The 20,955-nt window shown below is 49.5% G+C and overlaps 9 protein-coding genes across 9 annotated transcripts; 3 read left to right on the forward strand and 6 right to left on the reverse strand.

The window, feature by feature from the left end:
* Positions 1-324: 324 nt before the first annotated feature.
* Positions 325-2,360, reverse strand: BKA55DRAFT_550663 (FMN-dependent dehydrogenase-domain-containing protein). The gene is made up of 2 exons (XM_046191291.1): positions 1,944-2,360; positions 325-1,872 (listed from the first exon to the last, which is right to left on the reverse strand). The coding sequence occupies exons 1-2, from the start codon at positions 1,969-1,971 to the stop codon at positions 578-580; spliced, it is 1,323 nt and encodes a 440-aa protein (XP_046056894.1). The 5' UTR covers positions 1,972-2,360; the 3' UTR covers positions 325-577.
* Positions 2,361-2,622: 262 nt separating this feature from the next.
* BKA55DRAFT_550665 (uncharacterized protein) lies at positions 2,623-3,999 on the forward strand. Its single transcript, XM_046191292.1, has one exon. The coding sequence runs from the start codon at positions 2,754-2,756 to the stop codon at positions 3,525-3,527; it is 774 nt and encodes a 257-aa protein (XP_046056895.1). The 5' UTR covers positions 2,623-2,753; the 3' UTR covers positions 3,528-3,999.
* Positions 4,000-4,189: 190 nt separating this feature from the next.
* On the reverse strand, positions 4,190-6,814 carry BKA55DRAFT_497974 (uncharacterized protein; the record flags this gene model as incomplete). The annotated part of the gene is made up of 2 exons (XM_046186507.1): positions 4,190-6,127; positions 6,182-6,814. The coding sequence occupies 2 exons, from the start codon at positions 6,812-6,814 to the stop codon at positions 4,190-4,192; spliced, it is 2,571 nt and encodes an 856-aa protein (XP_046056896.1).
* A 1,801-nt stretch (positions 6,815-8,615) lies between these two features.
* On the reverse strand, positions 8,616-10,497 carry BKA55DRAFT_495540 (P-loop containing nucleoside triphosphate hydrolase protein; the record flags this gene model as incomplete). Its single annotated transcript, XM_046186292.1, has 2 exons — positions 8,616-10,378; positions 10,449-10,497. The coding sequence occupies 2 exons, from the start codon at positions 10,495-10,497 to the stop codon at positions 8,616-8,618; spliced, it is 1,812 nt and encodes a 603-aa protein (XP_046056897.1).
* A 446-nt stretch (positions 10,498-10,943) lies between these two features.
* On the forward strand, positions 10,944-12,060 carry BKA55DRAFT_550668 (TspO/MBR-related protein). Its single transcript, XM_046191293.1, has 3 exons — positions 10,944-11,371; positions 11,439-11,526; positions 11,577-12,060. Exons 1-3 carry the CDS (start codon positions 11,260-11,262, stop codon positions 11,932-11,934), a joined length of 558 nt encoding a protein of 185 aa, XP_046056898.1. The 5' UTR covers positions 10,944-11,259; the 3' UTR covers positions 11,935-12,060.
* A 215-nt stretch (positions 12,061-12,275) lies between these two features.
* Positions 12,276-13,318, reverse strand: BKA55DRAFT_532741 (mitochondrial carrier domain-containing protein; the record flags this gene model as incomplete). Its single annotated transcript, XM_046189378.1, has 2 exons — positions 12,276-13,163; positions 13,211-13,318. The coding sequence occupies 2 exons, from the start codon at positions 13,316-13,318 to the stop codon at positions 12,276-12,278; spliced, it is 996 nt and encodes a 331-aa protein (XP_046056899.1).
* Positions 13,319-14,709: 1,391 nt separating this feature from the next.
* BKA55DRAFT_550674 (thymidylate synthase/dCMP hydroxymethylase domain-containing protein) lies at positions 14,710-16,003 on the forward strand. Its single transcript, XM_046191294.1, has 2 exons — positions 14,710-14,952; positions 15,009-16,003. The coding sequence occupies exons 1-2, from the start codon at positions 14,825-14,827 to the stop codon at positions 15,856-15,858; spliced, it is 978 nt and encodes a 325-aa protein (XP_046056900.1). The 5' UTR covers positions 14,710-14,824; the 3' UTR covers positions 15,859-16,003.
* A 301-nt stretch (positions 16,004-16,304) lies between these two features.
* On the reverse strand, positions 16,305-17,028 carry BKA55DRAFT_532743 (Shr3 amino acid permease chaperone; the record flags this gene model as incomplete). Its single annotated transcript, XM_046189379.1, has 2 exons — positions 16,305-16,885; positions 16,941-17,028. The coding sequence occupies 2 exons, from the start codon at positions 17,026-17,028 to the stop codon at positions 16,305-16,307; spliced, it is 669 nt and encodes a 222-aa protein (XP_046056901.1).
* A 588-nt stretch (positions 17,029-17,616) lies between these two features.
* Positions 17,617-20,166, reverse strand: BKA55DRAFT_532744 (Six-hairpin glycosidase-like protein; the record flags this gene model as incomplete). Its single annotated transcript, XM_046189380.1, has 2 exons — positions 17,617-19,347; positions 19,402-20,166. The coding sequence occupies 2 exons, from the start codon at positions 20,164-20,166 to the stop codon at positions 17,617-17,619; spliced, it is 2,496 nt and encodes an 831-aa protein (XP_046056902.1).
* Positions 20,167-20,955: the final 789 nt, after the last annotated feature.

Below are 20,955 nucleotides of genomic sequence, written 5' to 3' on the forward strand. Positions count from 1 at the left end.
AACTCATTGTTTGGAATGATGTTCTCGAAATGTATTAGTATTTTGAACAGTTGAAGGATTTCACTTGAGAGATTCTCCTCCATGCCTCACTTTTCCCTAACCCCCGCGGTGTTACCCAGAGGCAACAATGTTGGCCAGCCCACCATATCACTAGAGCCGTCCTCCCCGAGAGCTACCGCTATTGCCGCTTCGATTTAGAGAAGCAGGGCTCCCTGGTAATTGGAGTGGAGACTGGAGAAGATCTAGTATCGAAGCCGAGGCTGCATCTGGCATATGAAGATGTCGTCGCCTGCTGCTTCAAACTTTACAGCTTTGACTTTGTCCACAAGCCTTGACGGTCCAACCCTGAATCTCCATCGTAGATATCTCGTTCCACCTGTCGAGCATTGACCTGCCAAGCGAGTTAGTCGAGATCGCCAACCACAGCGAGTGGAGTCTGGGGAAAAGCTGGGGAAATCTTACGAATCTAGGGCCAAGCTCCGAGATATTCTTGGCTCCGAGTAATCGCATACATGTCGCTGTCTCTGCCTCGAGGACTGTTTTGCATGTGTTAGCCGGGGTTCGGGCATTCTCGAAATCACAGGCTCAACTTACTCTCGAGTGTTCTCTCGACTCCGGCTTGGCCACCAGCGCCAAGTCCAAAGAGAGCACCGCGTCCAATACCAACGCCGCTGGCTCCCAGACACAATGCTTTTACAACATCTGTTCCTCGCTTGATGCCACCATCAACCCATATTTGGACCTTGCTCAGAATCTCAGGGCAGTATTTGCGGATTTCGAGAAGTGTGTGGATAGCTGGAGGGGCTGTGTCGGCAGCACGACCGCCATGGTTCGATAAGATGATGGCCTTTACTTGAGGAGCATACTTGGCTGCGAGGTAAGCATCCTCATGAGTCTGAAGACCCTTAAGAACGATGGGCAGATCTGTGTGAGCAGCCAGCCAGGGAAGAGTTGTCTTCCAAGTCAAGTCGGCCGCTGTACCGAAAAACAGCTGTTGACCAACACCTCCAGCACCGGGCTTGCTCTCACCGCTGGCGGGACTGGGTTCGGAGTAATCAAAGTTTTGCTTTTCATCCAGCTCACGTTTACCAGGAACAGGCGCATCAAGGGTCAAGCAGATAAACTTGTAGTACTCTCGCATAGAGTTGATGCGCTTGAGCATAGCCTCGCTCTTCTCTCGTTGGTTCTGGACGTAGAGCTGCCAGCCAAAGGTCTGACCTGGCTTCGCGCCCTCGATGATCTGCTCAGGGGTCATCGACGCGTTGTTCGACACAATCTGCATGGCACCGAATCGAGAGCATGCCTTGGCGATGCCTTGCTCTCCGTCTGGATGAGCTAGACGGGCCATAGCAGCAGGGGCGACGAAGATTGGTAGCCCAACTTTGTTGCCAATTAATGTGGTTGAAAGATCGCAAGCTGTACAGTCAACAAATACTCGTGGCCTAAGAAGGATATTTTTATAGACATAGTTGTTGTAGTTCTTTGAAAATAGATCGTCGGCGGCTGAGAAATAGTATGCCCAAGCCTTTTTCGAAATGCGCTTGGTAGCCTCTTCCTCGATCTCATCAAGATTCATGAGTGATGCCATTGGTGGCGGCTGGTCGTCTCGGGACTGTCTAGTGGTGTCTTCGCCGGTCAATTGGGAGTCAGTGAGTGTTTCGGGATTCACTTCACCGAGGATATTCTCAGGTTTGAGGTTCTCCTCGAGGGTGCCAGGTGGGTGAACGGGATCATATTCGTCGGTGGCATCCTTTCCGGCGAGCTTCAGGATGATCTTCTTACCACCTGGATGCGATGGAAGAAACTCAGTCACATCGTAGACTTTGCCATAGAGAATGACCCAGCAGCTCTCTGGGGTATTGTGTTTGGCCACTATCGCGAGTCGTATGTCAGTCATGCGCCCTCTGTCAACATTGTTGAGTTCCAACTGTTGTCGCTCATACCTTCAGCCGCGTCGAAGACCTTGGCCATGCTGGTTATGTACAAAAAGCTTGAGGGGTATAACAAGGGGAATTGAGTCAATTGAGTTGTAAGAAGAAAGATGCGACGCGCGAAACGGTCTACTTAAGATATCAAGACCAGTTTGGACTGATCTACTCCGTACAGACTCGGCAGATACTGTCCCGCCTCCAATTGGGTTCTCAGAATTGGGGGTTTCCTTGGGGGTCGTTTGTGGGACGCAGATGCTATGAGAATGTAATAGAGACAAAAATGTGAGTAAATGTCCAAGAGAAATGGAACGAAGCGATCTCAAACCACACGGACGCTCTCATGAGCAAGAATTCGTATGATTTACATGAGAACATTCATTATTCAGTCTCATCATGGCACGAAATACAAGGCTGCGTACAATTACGTTGTCCGCCATTGGGTCGGACTGGATCCCGATCATGACCGGCGACTTTGACCGAAAATATATGGAACAACATGCTGGCTCTGTACAGGTACCTATGATAGAGTCCCTTTCACGCTGTGTTTGTTAGTGAGAGCCCCGCTAACAAGTCAAGGTACAGAGCTCATCATGACACCCAACGCCACAAATCGAGCCGCATGAGCGCCACAACCGATGAGGTCAATTCTGCGCTAACGATTTATTACGACATTGAGAAAGCGCCTTCCGAAGCTATACTTACCAGGAACGACCATCTATTTTTTTCTTTTCCAGTAATTTTCGCCGTCTCGGATTCATTTCAGTGCATTCCTACGCAGCCTTTTTCTTTCTTTGTACCTCAGCTCTTTAGTGCTGTAAAAGTATGCGACCCTCTGTTACTTCTCCCGCCGTGCGCAACCTTTCTCGGCTTTGTATCCGGTGTCAACTCCGAGTTCGCCGAGCTTCAACTCTTGTGCCTTCGCATCGACCGTTTGTAGCAGCGACGCCCACGCGACATCATGTAGCTCTCGCAGCGGCGGTTCGGGGCCCAGCAACGAACGCCCGTGCCGCATCTGGTGCCGCGCAACCCGAGCAAGAACCGGCCCCGTCCGGTGCACCACCCTCGACACATTATGACCTCTTTCCTGAGACGCTTCCCGATGGTCCTCCTCCGGCAGGACACTTTCCTATCGATACCCGCGCTTTGCGCCGTGAGTTTCTCCGTCTGCAAGCCCGGGCTCATCCGGATATGCATCCTGCTCAGGATAAAGCTCGTGCCGAGGCCATGTCAGCGCTCATAAACGAGGCTTATAAGACGCTGTCTAACCCTCTTCTGCGAGCACAATATCTACTCTCTCTTCGAGGTGTCGACGTCGCCAACGATGAAACCCTCAAGGTGGAAGAGCCAGAACTATTAATGCTTGTGCTTGAGGCGCGCGAGGAGATTGAGGATGCCGAGCGTGAGGAGGATCTTGACGAACCTCGTGCCGCGAACGATGCGCGCATTGCGGAGAGTGAACAGGTACTCGAGCGCGCATTTCAGCATGATGATATCGAGGCCGCGAAGCATGAGGCCGTTCGTCTGCGCTACTGGGTCAATATCAAGGAAAGTTTGGATAACTGGGAGAGGGGCCAGCATGTTGTGCTGCAGCATTGAATGATCAGCGAAACGACAAAGTACTAGCGGTATTGCGCACCACCTAGGTTCTTGACATGATTAGATAAATAAGTGATCAGATTTGATTGATGTGTCATGAGCGCTGTTTTAAAAGACACTCGCATGGGTTTAATCCACGAGGGCATCTTACGATGGGAATGGGGCTTGGCCTGGAGTTTCCTCTTGGCATGAGGTACTTGGGGTATCAAGCAAGCATTTCGTCATTCGACTAGGGAGTGGGCTGATGTTCATCAACCTTAGATCGAAGATATGCAACATTTAGCAGGGGTTTGGGACCTTTCTTTGTCCTGCAACCTCAAGATGAACCCGAGGCTAAGGCGAGTTTGCCTGCCTTGGTGACTCTCTTTGTATATCACTGCATGGTTACCGCAATAGTTAGATAGTAGATCCCGATTCTCTACTAAAATCAATGACTGGAAGGTCATGCAACAAATAACTTCAGCTTAAAGCTGGTCTTCATCGTCAATAGTAGTTATCGTCATTTGTTGGTACAGGCAGTAACGACTTTATCATGATTTAACTCTCATCATATATCCAAACGCTAGGGTTCCAACCTGTGCGCCAGCAAATTATATAGTATACCCATCATATCCCATACACTCATACGCCTATACAATACACACGCCTCTACGCACGCCAGCTTATCGTTGGTATGCTGGCAGCTGCTCTCCGTCGACATGCCTCGAAGTGCCAGAAGGTCCCGCACTAGACCCGTAACCCGGAAAATCATCATAGTCATCCACCACTGGGGCGCTTGGAGCGCTTGCTTCCGCATCAGCTTCCGCCTCCCTCGATGGGCCTTCGTCTCCTCGTCGTTGCACATCCTCAGGAACATCTGGTGGCGCACTGGCTTCGTTCAAAAGCCGTCGACGTTCGAGCTCCTGTTTGTCTTCAACAGCCCCTGAGAGAAGCGCTGTTGGCAAGTCAACGTCGTCTTCTGTAGGGGCTGAGGGTCCCGCATCGGGGGCACTTAGAGTGTTGGGAGCACTTGGAACAAAGCCACTACCAAGATCAGGAACCCGAGGCGTATCCTCTGCATCGTATATATCTTCGTCATCATGGCTTGTTGATGGGCCCGCTTCCGGCGGTTGACTTGGTAATAGCCGTGTTTCTGCTTGCCTAATCCTCTCCTTCTCGGAAAGATTGTTTTGGTTGAGTATCTCCGGAGGTGGGATATATGAAGGCGCGGCAGGAGAATGAACAGAGCCGTTGAGATTTGACCCAGGAACGTCTTGAGGCCGGAGCGACGGGTGTTGCAGCGGAGCCAGTTGTGAATATGGCTGCGGAGGATGAGAAGGGATCGATGGAAGTCGACTCCCATTGGCCTGTGATGAAAAATAGCCACCGGGGGAGAGTGGCGTACTGTTCGAGTATGGCTCAAGGGGAGGATCGTCGGCATAACTTGGTTCTTGGCCTATCACCTCTTCTTCATCGCTTTCAAGAATCTGTACGCTTCGCGAAGTGGGTGAAGCTCTCGACTTTTTCTTACCGCGAGATGAGTCAGTTGTGCCAACGACTGTCTCCATCGATACCGCGATAACACCCTTTTCATGGCGCATCTGAGAAGTGTCTGCAATATTAGCGCCTCTTCTTGGTCCGTATGTATGATTATCTGCACTTCCATGGCCATAAGGTCCGAATCTGGCTGGGCCAGTTTGCATTTGATTTGACAGTCTCCCACCGAGGTCAACAACTACCTCAACCACGTACTTGAAGCTGATCATCTCTCCAGGCACACCTTTAATTGTCGGAAAGGAGTCGTCAGGTAGCTTAACGGTTACGGTGACCGACGTTTGCATGGTGTTGGGGTCGATGATTAGTGGTGCTATGTTCTGGTCAAGATCCTTACGGAATATGCTTGTAGAACTCGAAGATGTCAACGAAAGACCACCCAGGCCGGTCCGAGATCGTGGGAACACATCTTCCTTATCAATGCGAGCCACATCGTCACGACTTAAAGTCTCGTCAAACAGGGCGCTCGGTGGGTTGCTGTCGATTTTGCCTTGTCTGAGTAGTGTCACAATCACACCGGTCATGCTCTTCACCCTTTTAGTATGTTGAACAGTGACCCGCACGGAGACAGCATCACCCGGCAAGCAACCGCCCTTCAGCAGCTCAACTGTCGCGGTAATCGTCTTTTTATCAACTGCCTGTTGCTTAGCCGATGTGAGTGTCCCGACCTGGGACAGCGGGGCTTCCGGTCTACTCAAGCTTGTACTGTTGCTGACGCCACTTTCGCCGCTGACTTCGCTTCGCATATCGCTCTGTATCGGACTCCTCGGGTTCGTCACCTGCTCACGAAGGTCTTCTGTTGGTGTTTCCAAAGGATCTTGCTCCGAATTGAATTCGTTGATCTCGGAGGGAGCTGCAGTTGACTTGTCCATTACCATAGACTTTCTCCTGCGATTTCGTTTCGATATCGGTTCTAAAAAGATGGTCCGCGGCCGAGGAACAGGCAGCAGTCCAACATCCACATTCTCTACTAACAAAACTTTTCGCTCGCATGATGACGTTGGGGCAATCGAAGTTGGTCGAGTTAGCGTGGCTGTTACCATATATGAAACGGTCCCTCGCTCGAACTGCATGGCAAGTTAATGATGAGACAATAATTGATAGAAGAGCCGTAAACCTACGTCAATACTGCTCGGGAGCCCCTTGTCAGGAAACAGGAGGTCGAACCCAAATTCGTATCTGCCAGGTTCCAGCCTCCCCTCGCCGCTTAATACCTGCTCATCCTGGAAAAGGCTTGCGAGACCATTGCCGTGATATCGTGGGCGCGCCGAGTCACCATTCTGCGGTAGTACAATACTTCCTTGCGCTTTTGCGACTGATGTCGGATCTTTTAGGACACGGACATATCCGTGAAGCGATACGGTTAGATGAGTAATGCGAACTGGTTTCACGACGACTATGACGACAGCACCACGGACATTGTCGCCAGCGCTATATCGACGGTGTGGTTCTTCAGCACGAATATGAAAGTCGGTGATATTGCGATTTCGATTGCGCAAAGGGAGCGAAAGAGGGAGGCTCAGGCGCGAGAGAAATCTTGGGCGCGTAGAAGAGGTGGTAGATGCGGTGGGGGAGGTAGCCCGCGGGGCGGGAGAGGTCGCCGAGCCAGCAGACTCGGCAGGAGAAGATATCGGGAGGTTCGTAGGCGTATTTGGAGTGTTAGAGTTCGCAGGACCTGGAGCTCCTGTAGGATTGGAGAGCGAGGGAGAAGATCTCGACCGGCGGCCCATTCCCAGACGTGATGCCAAAGGCATAAGAAGGACCAGGATCCGAGGTCGAGAGCGACGTCGAGCTCAGAAAACCGACGTCGCAATCCTTGGAGCGAGAGCCCGCAGCCTCTTGCTCTGGAATTTTTTTCTTTTTGTCGTATCGGGAAGCCGTTGAATTATATGTATGCGGCGGGTACGAACGTTGAAGCAGAGGCGTTCAATCTGTGGGCGCGTCGGCGGCGGTTGCGGCTGCGTGTTCTAAGTCTGCAGGAGGGGTACGAGAATGTGCGGGATCGACATCCAAGAAATTGGCCGAGAATATGACAAACAATAAACCCAATCAGAAATACAAATACTATAATACACTATAGATGAGTTGAGGTAGAAAATGTGACCTGGGTGAGCGAATGACGAATATTTGGTCGTGGAGGCGGAGATGGATGGCGGCGGTAGCGGCAGTAAGTAGAAGTGACGGACGATACTCAGTAAGGTACTGGGCGCTACCTACCTTGAACTACCAACACTGCCTTAGTTAGTCGCCAGCAAGATAGAAGGTTTACAATCGCGGGACGGACGGGAGGGGGATGAAAGAGCCAATTGGAAAGGTACCTTCCTAGCGCCTGTAGTGGTCCCCATAGCGCCCCTAGCGCCTTCTGAATGGTCTCGAGCAAGATGGAGAAGCGATTGGAGCTTGTTGGGGCAAGAGCAACCATTTCCAGGCGCGAGAATCAGTGAAGTGGGCATTACTATGTAAATCTCAATGCAAACCACCCCATTCAAAATAAAATCTCCGTTAATTGGACATGTAACTTGATCTTTCATGTTAGTACAGTCATGTATGGCATCTCGAATCTGCCCTACCCAGATTGTCAGTTTGCAGATGCCAAGACTTTGTAGAACATCGCTCCGCCAAGAAAAGCTTGGTCAAAGTCTCGACGAGCTTGGCTCACATATTCTGCCAAATGCCTGGGTCATGGATGGTAAAAAGTGACAGGTCTGGCAACTAGCGGGAACTGCCAGCTGAGTGCATTCTGCCGTCGAGGCTGCCAAACTCACAGCTGGACTACCGGTGCCCTGTGCTCCTTTCTTCTATTCACACCTCCAAGTATCTGGCGGTTTCCGGGCTGTCAGTTTCCATGCTATCACTACAGAACGGATGCCAAACACAGCACTCTATATGCAGTGTTCCTTGCCAACCACATCCCGCAGAATGAGTCTAGCATGCGGCGCGGATGGATCCGGTGCAGACGCCACTGCTGGTCATGACGCGACAGACACATTCCTTAGTGGAACCTTGCCTGGGCTGCGGTTGACGAATCCTAGGTTGCAATACGCGTAGTTTTCATATCGTTAAAATAAACCAGGGCACATTGCATTTGGCTAAGTAGGCAGGCAGGGTTCTCAATTTCGATGGTAGTGTAAGGGTTATTATCAACTCCGCTACACTCTACGAGATTTCAACGAATGTCAACAGCTATTAGGTAACGAAAGGTCTATTCGATAAGGAGCCACGACGTTCGACCTTTGCAATAAGGTGGTTTCCAATAGCAGTATTCTTTTGTTCTATGTTATCATGCCTTACTGGCTTTCTAATCCGTTCGTCACCCACCACACACATTCTATGCTGCGTCTCAAACATGTTCCAAACTACAATTACATAGGTACATGGTATCATTATCCATCCGAAGAGTTCTGGAACCCCGCCCAGACCCATGCTACCAAACCGGTACAATATGATGCAAGACAATGATGAAGAGTAATGAAAAGAACCCATTCTTAATAACTCAAGCCCAAACGCCATACAGTGCTATGCCATGATGCCTTTCCGTTGAATGCTTTTTGCAGTCTAGTCCAATGCTTCTCCACTCAAAATGCTTTTCAGGATACCTGCGCCAACGCCATCGGCCACAGATTCAATCTCTTTTTCTACAACACAGCTCGTGATTCTCCGCTCATCTCCACTCGCGGCAAGAGTCTTGCGACCTCGCTTGCTAGGTGTTTGTGGTGCGACAAGGCTTCCGCTCTTTCCATCAGATGCGTTGACTAAGCCCAATGTTTCGAGGCTGCCGGCAACCTCGCGGAATTCAGAGCTTGATAAAGGGTGCAAAACCGAATCGCGGGTGCAGAGCTGACAGTACGCATCGAATAAAGTCTTGATAGTTGGTGCCAAAAACTTCTTTTTTGAAGGTGTGGCGCCGTTGTTGGCCATCTTAGCCGCAGCTCGAGTTCGTTTCTCATAGGCTATCAAGGCACAGAGTGCTGCCTTCTGCTGGAGGTTAAGCGCCTTGAGTCGCTGTGTCGTTCCGTTGCTGAAAGCTGCTGCCGTGATTTTGTTCAGATGTCCAATCGATGCCCGGGGCGCCGTTTCCGCTGTGAGAGCCTTCAAAGAATTCGCCATTAGTTGAAATACGCTCTTCGAGCCACCGGACGCGCCGTTGATGTTCTCCCCAAGAGGTCGTTTCGAAGGGGTCATCTGTAGAAGTTCCTCTCTCGCTTCTTCCTCGTACTTCTGACGCGTTTCGGTCTCAATCAAGTCAAGTGCACGGCGACAGATCTCGAAAGCCTTGCGAAGGTCCCCAGTCTGACTCGAAACCTTGCGGGAGCAGAGTTCAATAGCAGCAGGGTGAATGAATGGCACGTGCCCTTCCTTTCCACCAGCAGGCATCAGGGACTTGAGCCGCATGGTGATAATGTTCTTGACCTGGGTTGCGGTATAGGGCAGGAATGGCAGAAGATCAGGCTTCAGGTTCTTGGCCTTGAGTCGAGGAAGGAAACGATCAGTCAAGTCCAGGGCGTTGGCAATACCGACAAGAATCAGGCATGAGTTCTTTTGCAGTGACCATTCAAACACGCGATATAAGCTTTCCAGGCCCATCGTTAGAATGTGGTCGATCTCGTCCAGGGTAACAAGATAGACGGTTTTCGACTTTGTCTTGGACACGAACATAGTCTGCAAGCTCGAAATTGCATCTGCCTCGGAAGAGTCGAAACCTTGGCCAAGCGCGCCAAGGAGTGTGGTGTAGAGATCTTTGGAGGACTTGACACTCATGCAGTTGACATATACAGACATGACACCTTTGTGGTTGGCATACTGTCGAGTTATCTCGGTAATCATGGCACTTTTGCCCGTGCCTGGCGGACCGCTCACATAAAGGCAGCCGTTAGGGGTAGGCGAAGAGTATCGATCCAGGAATTCTATCATCTGGTTTCGTTCCGCATCTCGGCCGACAAGTTGACCTGGCTCAGCTCCACGAGCAAACAATTGTCGTGCTGAATGATATATGGTTTGGATAGTGCTTGGTGAAAGTGGTGTTTGTGGTGTAAGTCGCTTGAAGAGTTTGCCTGCCGACATGACAGCATGTCGAGGCGTAGTAGGAGGCACTGAAAGTGCATCTCGATGTCGGGGTGTCGAGGGTGTAACAGGATTCTGCTTTGTGGATGCTTGTGAGGGAGACTTTCGGGTCCGGGGAGGTAGCTCGGCCAATATGTCGTTTTCTTCATCATCATCGAAGGGGGAATATGCAGGATCTTGGTTCTCGTCGTTGTATGAAATAGTCTTTGCAAGGCGGCGGCTTCGTTTTGTAGGAGTAGCCACTGGACAGGGCATGTCTTAAATCATGATATTAGCAACTGCCATCTGGATGCAAGGCTCTTGTTCCTTCCGCCAGAAGAGACTCACCAGTTTCATCAATGCCGCGGGCCCTCTTTCCTAGTGTTGCTCGAGCCATGGCTGCAGTGGTTCCTTCCAACTTATGTAGATATTAGAATTGTAAGTTGATAGCACTTTTCAACAATTAATGGTATAGGGTTGAGAAGGTCTGGAAGTTGCAAGAGGGGTGTTTGTCGATGGTAACTGCAGGTTATGTCCTATGTCGAATATTAAGAATGGAGCCCCATTACTCAGGGCGTTTCGCGCCACGATATGGCATAAGACGTGTTGAAGTCGCGTATGAACGCGAGCTTCGGCCACGACAATTAAACATGTGGTCAGTGCACTGAGACGCGGTCAAGTCAGCCACAATGCGCCACGTCTAACACGTAAATTTGACCCTAGATCCCTGAGAATCGCGGCTGGCCGTGGCATGGTCTGCTAGCGTAATGATTGGATAGTAATTTGCGGTGGAAAGGGTCGATTATTCGTTGCTCAGAGACGAGCCGCAAGAATAAATCCCCCCTTGTCTCATTCGAGTAGCCAGTTCGCTACCGAGAGGCATTGACAAAGCGTGGTCTACAATTGGCATTTAATTCGATCGTCATGGAGCCATCAGATGCTCTGCATCTGGATTTTGAATCTGTCAGCCCACTTTCTACCGAATTCATGATCTGACAACTCCGGGCCTCGGCATTGGAAACATCCCTCAAAAATGGATTACGTCATTGCTCTTCAGTCGTTAGATATTATCATGCAATTGTGCTGCCTCTAAATTCAATCTTGCTTTGCCCAACACTCATCTATCGACAACGAGGTCGCTGACAGTAAAGTGCTCACCATGACTACATATATTCCCGCGCTCACTCTGCCTGACGCGGTCTTTCTGAAGCCCGCCCTATCCGTCTTGCTGCCCATTGGCCTTGGCACAGCTGTTGGCTTCAGTGCCACTCGTGAGTTGTCCTTTTCACGTCCATATATCAATGGATCACTATTGACTAATTCGTTGCCTGGCCACAGAGACTCAGAAGACCTATCTTGCTCTCAAGAAACCCTCGGTTCAACCTCCGCCATGGCTGTTTGGTCCGGTCTGGACCGTCCTTTATGGGTCAGGATTGTCAGGTTAACTCATTGACGTTCATAACTAACCCTGCTCAGTCTCATGGGTTATGCCGCCTACCGAGTTGCGGACATTGGTCTCTCTCCCTTCTCATCCCCTGAGACTATCGTGAACACTCGACGTGCAATGACTCTCTACTCCATTCAACTCGGCCTCAACCTTATCTGGACTCCTCTCTTCTTCGGCTTGTATCGCCCAATCGAGGCGTCGGTTGATATTGTGACCCTGCTCGGCGTCAACGGCTACCTCACTTACCTCTACAGCTCCGTTGATTCTGTTGCTGCGTGGAGTCAGGTTCCCTACCTCGGCTGGCTCAGCTTTGCCACGTACCTATGCACTACCATTGGTTATTTGAACAACTGGGACTTGAAGACCAAGGAGGTTAAGGACGAGTAAGTCCATCTTATGATGAATGCAGTTCTTCAAAGTCATGAGTTTTGGTCCACAATGTACTTTTATTTCCTGTCACACTATGTCATTTCAAAGCCAAAGTCGCTCTATCCGTCTAATACCAAAAGCATCGTCCTTGCTATCCTCTTCCGACCCCAAGATGAACAGATGGATACCCTCCATGCATGCTCCAATCCACCAATTGACATGATGTCAAACCTAAATTTCGAACGCCATAGATGCTTTGACGAGTCGCTGCTATCCGTAGACGAGATCTCTTTTCCAAGTAATTAATGAAACCCAATTTACCACACACAACACCTCGGCCAGTTTTCTTTTCGTCATCATCAAATAGGGAAGTGTCGCTTCATCCCATCATAAACCATGAATATGAAGGCGGAGCTTGGCGCAGATCGGAGGCACGTAATGCCACAGCCACGATACATGCCTCGTATCCCATGCTGTTCCCAGAGCATGGCTCCTTCTTTCCAGAATGTCCGTCTTTGGCGCAAATCACTGACAGTCGAGGTTTGCATTCGTGATTTGATAGTATCTGCTGGAAAAAAGAGGAAGTTATACGACACACCCGCTGATGCGCCAGCAATTGCTTGTTGCCAGAACGGTAAGGGAGTATCAAGGATCTTCTGCTTTTCTGTTGCTGACGTCGCGGTCTTCGTTTTGAGCTGGTAGAACATGCTTGTTACCGTCTCCTTGGCACCAAACCAAGCAGAACCACCGCCAGCCTCTCGAATCAGTGTACCAAGCTGACCATGCCAAAAACCCCGAAGACCCTCGTGACGGAAGACCTGTTTGATGACAGGTATAGGGCGGAGAGGAGCGCCAGCAGATCCATCAGCCGACATGGGAGCCTGAATCCTACACTTGACAAGCTCAATTGGAGTGAGGACGAATGACGTGAATGCTCCAGAAAATGCACCTGTCAGCCAGAGATACGGCAGTGAAAGTCCTTGTTCTCGGGAAACTAGGCTGCTCGCGAACAGTAATTCACGGCCAAGACTCTCGAATAGAAACAGACTGCTTGTTTCTGCTGCAGCACCCACTAGGGGAGCTGTAATACCACGATAAAGCCCCAAAAACCCATCACTTTTGATTGACTGCCGGAAGCAATCTAATGGACCAGAATATCTTAACGGGAGATGATCGGGCTGACTTTGTAGCCGCACCTTCACCGTATCGAACGGATACTCGATGTATTTGCCCACAGCGCCAGCAAACTGATAAAGTCAGTATGCAAATAACTGGCTCAAGTGAAGACACATACCGATCCGCATAGTACGTCTTCAAATGCCTCCATAAGCGCTGTCTTGTCTTTGAGGGAGAAGTTGGGCGCATGGCCAGCAACCTCTACAGCGACAGGGCTAGGCTCCATGGGAACGGCGGCGCTAATTAAATGTGATCTCGCAAGAAGAAAGTCTGGACGAGGAAGAACAAAGTGCAATACGAAGCACCCTATTGAAGGTTGACAGGAAGTGTTGGAAAGCGGTGTCGTGGCTAGGTACTGTCAAAAAGCTTCGAAGGAGGGGCACTCCAGCGATAATATACGCGATCGCAAGATGGGTCCAGTAGCTACACAGACTGCGGCTTCAGTTCCGGGGTAGTTGGCACCCTGAAATTCGATCAATCGCTGAGCTAATTGACAAGTCGACAGATTTGATATGTTTAGGACGCAGGATACAATCGTTTCCTTCAGATATAGCTTTGTGCTATACGTTGCTGAAGCGCAGTTGCAGTCAGTTGATCAATCGTCGAAAGTCGGTAAACGAGGATCAGAAGGATAAGATGTCCTCGCAGCTACAGGGCAAGCTGGTCTGTCAAGGTACAACGCGACTTTGTGGGCTATGCCTGCGACATATAATCGCCGCCCTGTGCTGCGAGCCCGCGAAGTCAACCGTCATGCAGAGAGATGCTTGCTGTAAGAGTCTTTTTCGGGCATCAGACCCAAAGAGAAAATTCTCCTAACAATTCAGCATGTGACATCAGATCCTCCGCTTTTCGCAACAGCCTCAACCAATCAGAATATAGTTTTCTTTATCAGATTGAACGTGCACGGCTTGGAGCTGGATGGCTCAAGGATTCCGTTACGTTCGTCTCGTGTAATTGTGGTTCAAGAGGGGACGAGGGGTTTTCTCAATACTGTCTGAGTTGTGTTACAGCTCAAACGGATCCATTTGCAAAGTTGATCTCCTTGTTCAGTTGAAATCCCCTGCAATATGGGACGAACCTTGACCCCTTGTGGCAGTTTCCCGACTAGCGTCCTGCACGTTGATCGCTGATTGATAAGATTATCCACTCCGGCATCGGTGCATCAACCGAAGACAACGAGTGTGCAGGTAGGCGATCCAAAACCCAATTGTACCTGGTTGGGCATGAATATTTTGCGTAGGTGGGAAGTTTCCTTAACATGAACCCTACAGTCTACTAAAGAACCATATTAATGACCCGATTCCATACCAACTCACGTCGAAAATAGCACCAAGTCGCCAAGTTAACAAATTGACTAGTATTCTCCAATTCATGCTAGAGTTCAGTCTATTTCTCGCTCCCACTCATTGTATCGGAGGTCTAAAGCAATCTCAAGTCAAATTCCGTGCTCGGTACATGCTTTGGCGTTTTGGTTTGCCATGTTTGATCTTGTACCTGAGAGAGCACCTCTGCCGTCGTGAACTGGATAAGGTACGTACTTAGCTGTCAGTTTGATATTCGGTTCGGTTAAAGTATTCTCCACTAACTCCGGAAAGATGGTGGGGCAGCGGGAGGTCGCGTTTACGCGACACGACGCGACTGCAAGTTTAATTGATTACATCCGCTCTCGGGGATCTGGGTACCTGGGATTTCAATCCTTCCCACACAGCAACTAACAAAACTCACTCTCAGGATGACCATGACACAGAACATCGTGGACTCAAAGCCTTCAAACGGCTCAAAGTCGATCAACCACGAAGAGCATCAGTATCTAGATCTTGTCCGAGAGATCCTTGAAAGTGGCGAGCGTCGACCAGACCGGTAAGAGAATGGCACAGAACATCTGTTACCAGACAATACTCTAACCATCCTGATAGCACCGGCACTGGCACATACTCCATTTTCGCTCCTCGGCCCCTAAAATTCTCATTGAATAAGAACGGAATCCCCATTCTCCCTCTCCTTACTACCAAGCGTGTCTTCACCCGAGCAGTCATTGCCGAGCTCTTGTGGTTCATCGAAGGCAACACTTCTTCTAATAGCCTCAGCGAAGCTGGCATCAAGATCTGGGATGGCAATGGCTCTCGCGAATTTCTCGACAACCTCGGCCTCAATCATCGTGAGGTTGGCGATCTCGGCCCCGTATATGGCTTCCAATGGCGACACTTTGGCGCCGAGTATGTTGATGCAAAGACGGATTACACAGGTCAAGGTGTAGACCAGCTTGCCGAGATCATTCACAAACTACGAACTAATCCTTACGACCGCCGCTTGGTTCTTTCTGCCTGGAACCCCGCCGATATGAAGAAGATGGTTCTGCCACCTTGCCACATGTTTGCGCAGTTCTACGTATCCTATCCTCGGAGCAAGCGTGACGACTCGGAAGCTAAGCCCCAGGGTCATCTTCATTGTCAGCTATACCAAAGGTCTTGCGATATGGGTCTAGGCGTCCCGTTCAACATCGCCAGCTACGCGCTGTTAACACACATGCTTGCCCATGTTTGTGAACTGGTTCCTGGAAGCCTTACTCATGTCATGGGTGACGCTCATGTGTACCTCGACCACGTTGATGCCCTCAACACTCAATTAGAGCGTGAGCCACGGGATTTCCCCGAGTTGGAAATCTCTCGAGAAAAGGGCGGAAGTATTGACGGATGGAAAGCGGAAGATTTCACCATTAAGGGCTACGACCCTCATAAGACAATTGCGATGAAAATGTCTGTATGATTTGTGTATAATGTACGGCGCTGTGATTATTGAGAGCTTGGAATAGATGGCGTTGTTATAGAGTTTAATAACGAGGGGCCCCTGTTCGATCCCGCGTGGGTATTTATGCTTATTGAGATTGAATATTGATTCGTACAAAAACCCGAGTGACATGCAAACTACTATTGTGTAGATCTGTATATTCGTATCTAGCTCCTAGAATGGTTTATACGAGAGCTCATAATGACAGAGTACATTGCTTCTCATCGTTCCATACGATGGCTTGTTGGGTTAAATCGGGATGATGAACAGAGATACAATTCCCAAGCACACGAGACGTCGATTGATAATCTACGAGTTATACAGTGACTAGTGCATTTGTGTGCAACCAACGCACTTATCCAAACAATCATCCGAGCCCATAAGTCGTTAACCCTGGTATTGTGATGCTACAGCGAAGGAGCATTTTACTGCTTCTTCTTGGTGGAGGCCTTGCTAGGGGAACCCTCCTTCTTTTCAGAGGCCTCCTTGGCCTCCACAGCGGCAGCGTCATCAGCCTCCTTCTTCTCAGCATACCACTCGCCAACTTGCAGAACAAGAATGCCAACAAGGACAAGGGCGAGAATGGTATTGCTGGCCGAAAGAACCTTCAAGCTGTCCTCACGACCAAGAATAAGCTCGCCGCTCTCACCCTCGTGAGTCTTGCCATCGAAGCCGTCGTTGGTCCAGATCTCGGCACTAACACTTCGGAGAGCCTTGACAATGTTGGCGACGTAGACACCGAAGCCAATCAGGTAGAGAATGAGGGACGCGCCGTCAAACAGGAAGTTGGCCTCGCTGGGGCGAAAGAGCTTAATGAAGAAACCGATGAAGCCGATAGAGATGACAATGTGGAGAATACGGCTAATGAGCGCTGGAGACTGGTGTACAAACTTCAGATGTGTTTCGAGGTGGTCAAAGAAGTTATCGGGCACAGGAGCCTTAGTCCATAGAAGAGGGAAATCGTAAGGGAATGAGGCAAAAAGGATGCCCAGAAAGAAGCACACAGCTAGAGATACTGATCAGCGCGAGTGCGATGAATTGACCGCGTACGGTCCACTTACGAGCAATGATCATAAAAGTGGCAAACGAGCCGGATCCATGGTAGTTCTTCGACCTCGTGTTCTTAGAATAATCGATGAAGGAGTTCATGATGATTGAGTTGGAGGGGTTTTGTAGGCGCAAAAGGTTTGTCGCAAAGTGCGGAGTTGCGGAGGAGGTGTCCCGTGATACTGGGCAACGACAATGCGCGAGAATTGGGCCAGACAAGCACTGTCGCAATGCGCTCGAGATCAAACTCGGTGATAGTGACGATGGGTGTGATAGGTAGGCGTGGAGGAGGAGGAGGAGAAGGAGAGAGAGAAGAGGAGAGGTGGTGGGACGAAAGTAAGGGTACCACCAAGCTAGGTTAGCAGGTAACCTACCTTCCAAATCGGTGGTAGACTGGAGATTTGCGGAGTAGCGTGCGGAGCCACAACTGATGTTTGAAAACAAATCCGTAAACATCATCCATCGAGTTATTCAAGTTGCCTATGGTTTGAATAATTGTACTCATTCTGACTTGATATCAAAGTTCTGATATTTCATTTGGTCATTGGGAATTCTAGTCCAGCGAAAGTTTTTTATTTATTTATTTATATAATGCATACAAGTGCCTTGCCGACAAATCCCCATTGTAGGTGTTGGAATAGAAACCTTAGGATCTGGAGGCTGATAACCCATCAACGCCACTATCAACATCTATAATCGAACAGTGAACTGATAATTCGAGTCATTTTCCAACGTTTTCTTCGTCTTGCCGATACAGAAAACACCCTTTGTCTCACGAGGTGCGCTTATCTGGACAGTCATCTTCTTTGACTTGATAGACCACTTGACTTCGAGTTCCCCTGATGGATATAGAGGAACCTTTGCACTCGCATGAGAAAGACCCAAGTGAACTCCAAGCTCTGGATTCACTATCCAGTTCTTGTAGCCAAAGCCCTGAATACCATCAGCACTTCGCAGACCAGCAACCCATTCAGTAAGGATGTAGGTTGCGGCGCCGCCCCAAGGATGCCCCAGACTAGTGAATGCACCCAGACCTGGCTGACCAGCAGGTGTGAGATACTCCCAACTTGCGCCACTCTTTGTCTCAGGGTCTTTCAGCATTGCACCCCAGACGTTGTGGATCAGCTTGGCGGCCCTGTCCCAATCCTCACCGGCGAGAATGGCCTGGAGGAGAAGTCCGTTAGTGTTAGGAGAGATCTTAGTTTCGCTATCGTCATCATCGAGAGTCGAACGATCTTTGTACCCCAGTCCAAGTTGTAGCTCGTCAAGGGCTGCAACAGCAGACACTGCTCGTTTCTTTGATGCCACACCGGATGAAAGGCAGAAAGCAGTACCAGCTACTGAGGAGGTTTTCATGTCTCCCAAAGAATAACCATAGGTTCCCAGAGCTTTGTTCCACAGTCTCTGATTAATCGAGTGGGCCAAGTCAGTCGCCAGCTTACGGTACTTTGAAGAAGTTTTCTTGCCAATTGCTTCGGCGATGTCTGCAGCAGCATTAAGGGTCTCGACCGTGGCACAAGAGCCCAAGGACCCTCCCTGAGCAGCACCGAGAAAGGTAAACCCGAAATCAGCAAGACCGCTTATGGAATTGATGTTGCTGGCGAGCCACGATAGCTGCTTCTCCCATTGGGTCCAAGTCTTTCTGGCGTATTCGAGGTCGTTTGTCTGCCGGATGTAGTGGGCGAATGCAAGAAACCCCAAAAGCTGATAGTCGTCTAGGCCGTAGACTCTTTCTAGTGAAAGAGTTCCAGTTTTCGTAGGATCGTACCCAAGATAGGGGGCTATGGCTATTTGCCCACTCTTGATTTGAGTTTGCAGCAAAAAGTCGAAAGTGCCTCTGGTGTAATTGAATCCGCCCGTACTGGCTCCGATGATGCGAGATGTATGGTAGAAGTCGCCCAGCCAAACAAGGCGATCTCTCTTTGGGCCATCAAGACAAACAGTACCCAAGTTTTCTAGTGTCCCATATTCAACTAGTGTAACTGGGCTGGTCAAAGGGTTCCTGTAAATCACTGATTTGTTCGCAGTGTCATAGGCAACGGCATTCCGGAAATATGCTGCTTGGTCTTGCCAGGCACCAAAGCCGAAAGGTCCAGTTGTAGATACAGGTTTGCCTCCAGGGGCATAGTTTGTCAAGCTTACTTTTAGAACCGCTCGTCCATTGATTGAAATCTCCAACTTTCCTTTCCGATCAAGTACTGTCTTGATCTGGTACCAAGTCTTTTCCTTCACGGAGAATGGAATTTTGGCTGAAGCCAAGATATAAGATGGCAAAGTGGTCTGGTTGACAAATCCAAACCCACTTGCTAAGATCAGAGTGTTGGGGGGCGTCACAGTGTTGTTGGTGTTGGCGAAGGACGACGTGGAAGGCATTTCTCCTGTCAACTGAATGTGGAGGCCATCTAATGCCAAAGGTTGCGCCTGGGGATGTGTTAGTGTCAAATATCGCATTGAGACAACAGTTGTGTATCATACCACTGCCCACCAGAGTCCGCCTCGGTCGATGAAAGCATCGAACTCCAGTGTATAGTTAGCGAAAGAATGACCTTCAATGGTCATTGCTGGACGTTGATTGGCAACATATGCACCTTTGTTGGGATCAATCTGCCATACTGCTGGTTGCGTGGACTTCTCTAAGCACGAATCAATCGTTGCCCGAGCACCAAGCTTCCATATGTCATTCAAGATGTCATCACTGCAGGAGAAGGCACCGGGAAGATCTCGAACTTCAACTGTGTTGATGGTCGAACCAAGCCCAACGTTCTTGATAGTTACAGAACTATCAGTCAAGAGCCGGAGGGCTTGCCATCGTTGGCCACCCTGAACGAATTTTGATTTGTAACAACCTGGCTGTGTGATGTTGAATGTTTCGACTCGAAAGCTGTTTGCCTGTCCCGTGTTGAAAAGGTAGGGACCATCTGACCACGGCTCTTTGAGGTAGATGAACGCTTCACTGAACCTCAGCTCAACTTGAACCGGCTTCTCGAGCTCGACCACCTCGAAGAAGGGTAATCCAGCACGTTCAGTCCCGTAATCGACCGTGGCAATGCGGGATCTTGAGTTGAGGGTGAATCTGCTCAGCTTGGATGTCTTGGATTTGTAACTTGCATCTACAGCAATTCCATCTGGCCAAAATGACGGAGCCACGCTTCGACATGACTTCAACGTAGAGCTTGATGTGCCTAGTGAGGCAGAAGAAAGTTGTAAGAGCGCCACAAGGATAGCCTTGAAAGCAACCATGATGGTGAAGTATAAGTGGTTGGTTCGTCAATTCTCTCCCCTCCTAGAATGCTCGTGTCCGCCGTCCCTTTTTGTAATGCTATGGAAGCAATAGCCATCCCATATCGAACTAATTGTCGGTTGAAGATACACCGAGATGATCTGCAGATTCTTGATGTTATAAATGGCGTCCAGGCTTCGGTTCGGCATTTCCTCCACATGCCGATTCCGATGAACGAAAACTACACCAGATTCAGTGTGTTTTCCCCGCATTCTGATGGAAACCTCCGATAGAGTAGACTGATAGAGAACTGTTGTGTGCTTGTTATACTTATGGAGGGACTCTTTGTCTGGACCAAGCAGTCTGAGATAAACGAATGAAATCTGGAGGCTGCGTAAAGACATACCCGGAAAGGTTCAAATGTGTCGATGCTGCTAACTAGGTAGGTAAGTTGCAGTCTTACAAATGTTTTCCCCTCTCCGATATGTAGGCTTCCTTTTGGGTCGTATAGTTTCATCATTGAACTGCTTCTCGACCTTCGCATGGCTTATCTAATGAAAACACTGTGCTAAATCGACAATTAGAAGCTCAAAAATTGCACAATAAATAATTTTCTCTTCAAATCTCATACTTTCATTCTCAGAGTCTTCGCTGTTAGCAGAGCTTACCCATTGAACAGGAATCCTAAGGCAACACATTACCCATTGTCTTTATTAAGGTCACTGTAGCCCCAAGGACTAGTCCTGGATGCTTCATGTCTTACTCGGCTTCTTAACCGAAACTCTCTCACAATATGGGATTGGCAATTA

This window comes from Fusarium redolens, assembly GCF_020744475.1.
Source record: "Fusarium redolens strain MPI-CAGE-AT-0023 chromosome Unknown BKA55scaffold_1, whole genome shotgun sequence".
In the NCBI taxonomy this organism is placed as follows: domain Eukaryota; kingdom Fungi; phylum Ascomycota; class Sordariomycetes; order Hypocreales; family Nectriaceae; genus Fusarium; species Fusarium redolens.

What these genes read in the sequence shown, in the direction of transcription:
- BKA55DRAFT_550663 (XM_046191291.1), bottom strand. Translation starts at nt 1,971, where the DNA reads ATGGCCAAGGTCTTCGACGCGGCTGAAG. An exon ending in GGTCTTCGACGCGGCTGAAG is followed by an intron (nt 1,873 to 1,943) that starts GTATGAGCGACA and finishes GACTCGCGATAG; the next exon opens with TGGCCAAACACAATACCCCA.
- BKA55DRAFT_550665 (XM_046191292.1), top strand. Translation starts at nt 2,754, where the DNA reads ATGCGACCCTCTGTTACTTCTCCCGCCGTGCGCAACCTTTCTCGGCTT.
- BKA55DRAFT_550668 (XM_046191293.1), top strand. Translation starts at nt 11,260, where the DNA reads ATGACTACATATATTCCCGCGCTCACTCTGCCTGACGCGGTCTTTCTG. An exon ending in TGTTGGCTTCAGTGCCACTC is followed by an intron (nt 11,372 to 11,438) that starts GTGAGTTGTCCT and finishes GCCTGGCCACAG; the next exon opens with AGACTCAGAAGACCTATCTT. An exon ending in GTCTGGACCGTCCTTTATGG is followed by an intron (nt 11,527 to 11,576) that starts GTCAGGATTGTC and finishes AACCCTGCTCAG; the next exon opens with TCTCATGGGTTATGCCGCCT.
- BKA55DRAFT_550674 (XM_046191294.1), top strand. Translation starts at nt 14,825, where the DNA reads ATGACCATGACACAGAACATCGTGGACTCAAAGCCTTCAAACGGCTCA. An exon ending in GGCGAGCGTCGACCAGACCG is followed by an intron (nt 14,953 to 15,008) that starts GTAAGAGAATGG and finishes CCATCCTGATAG; the next exon opens with CACCGGCACTGGCACATACT.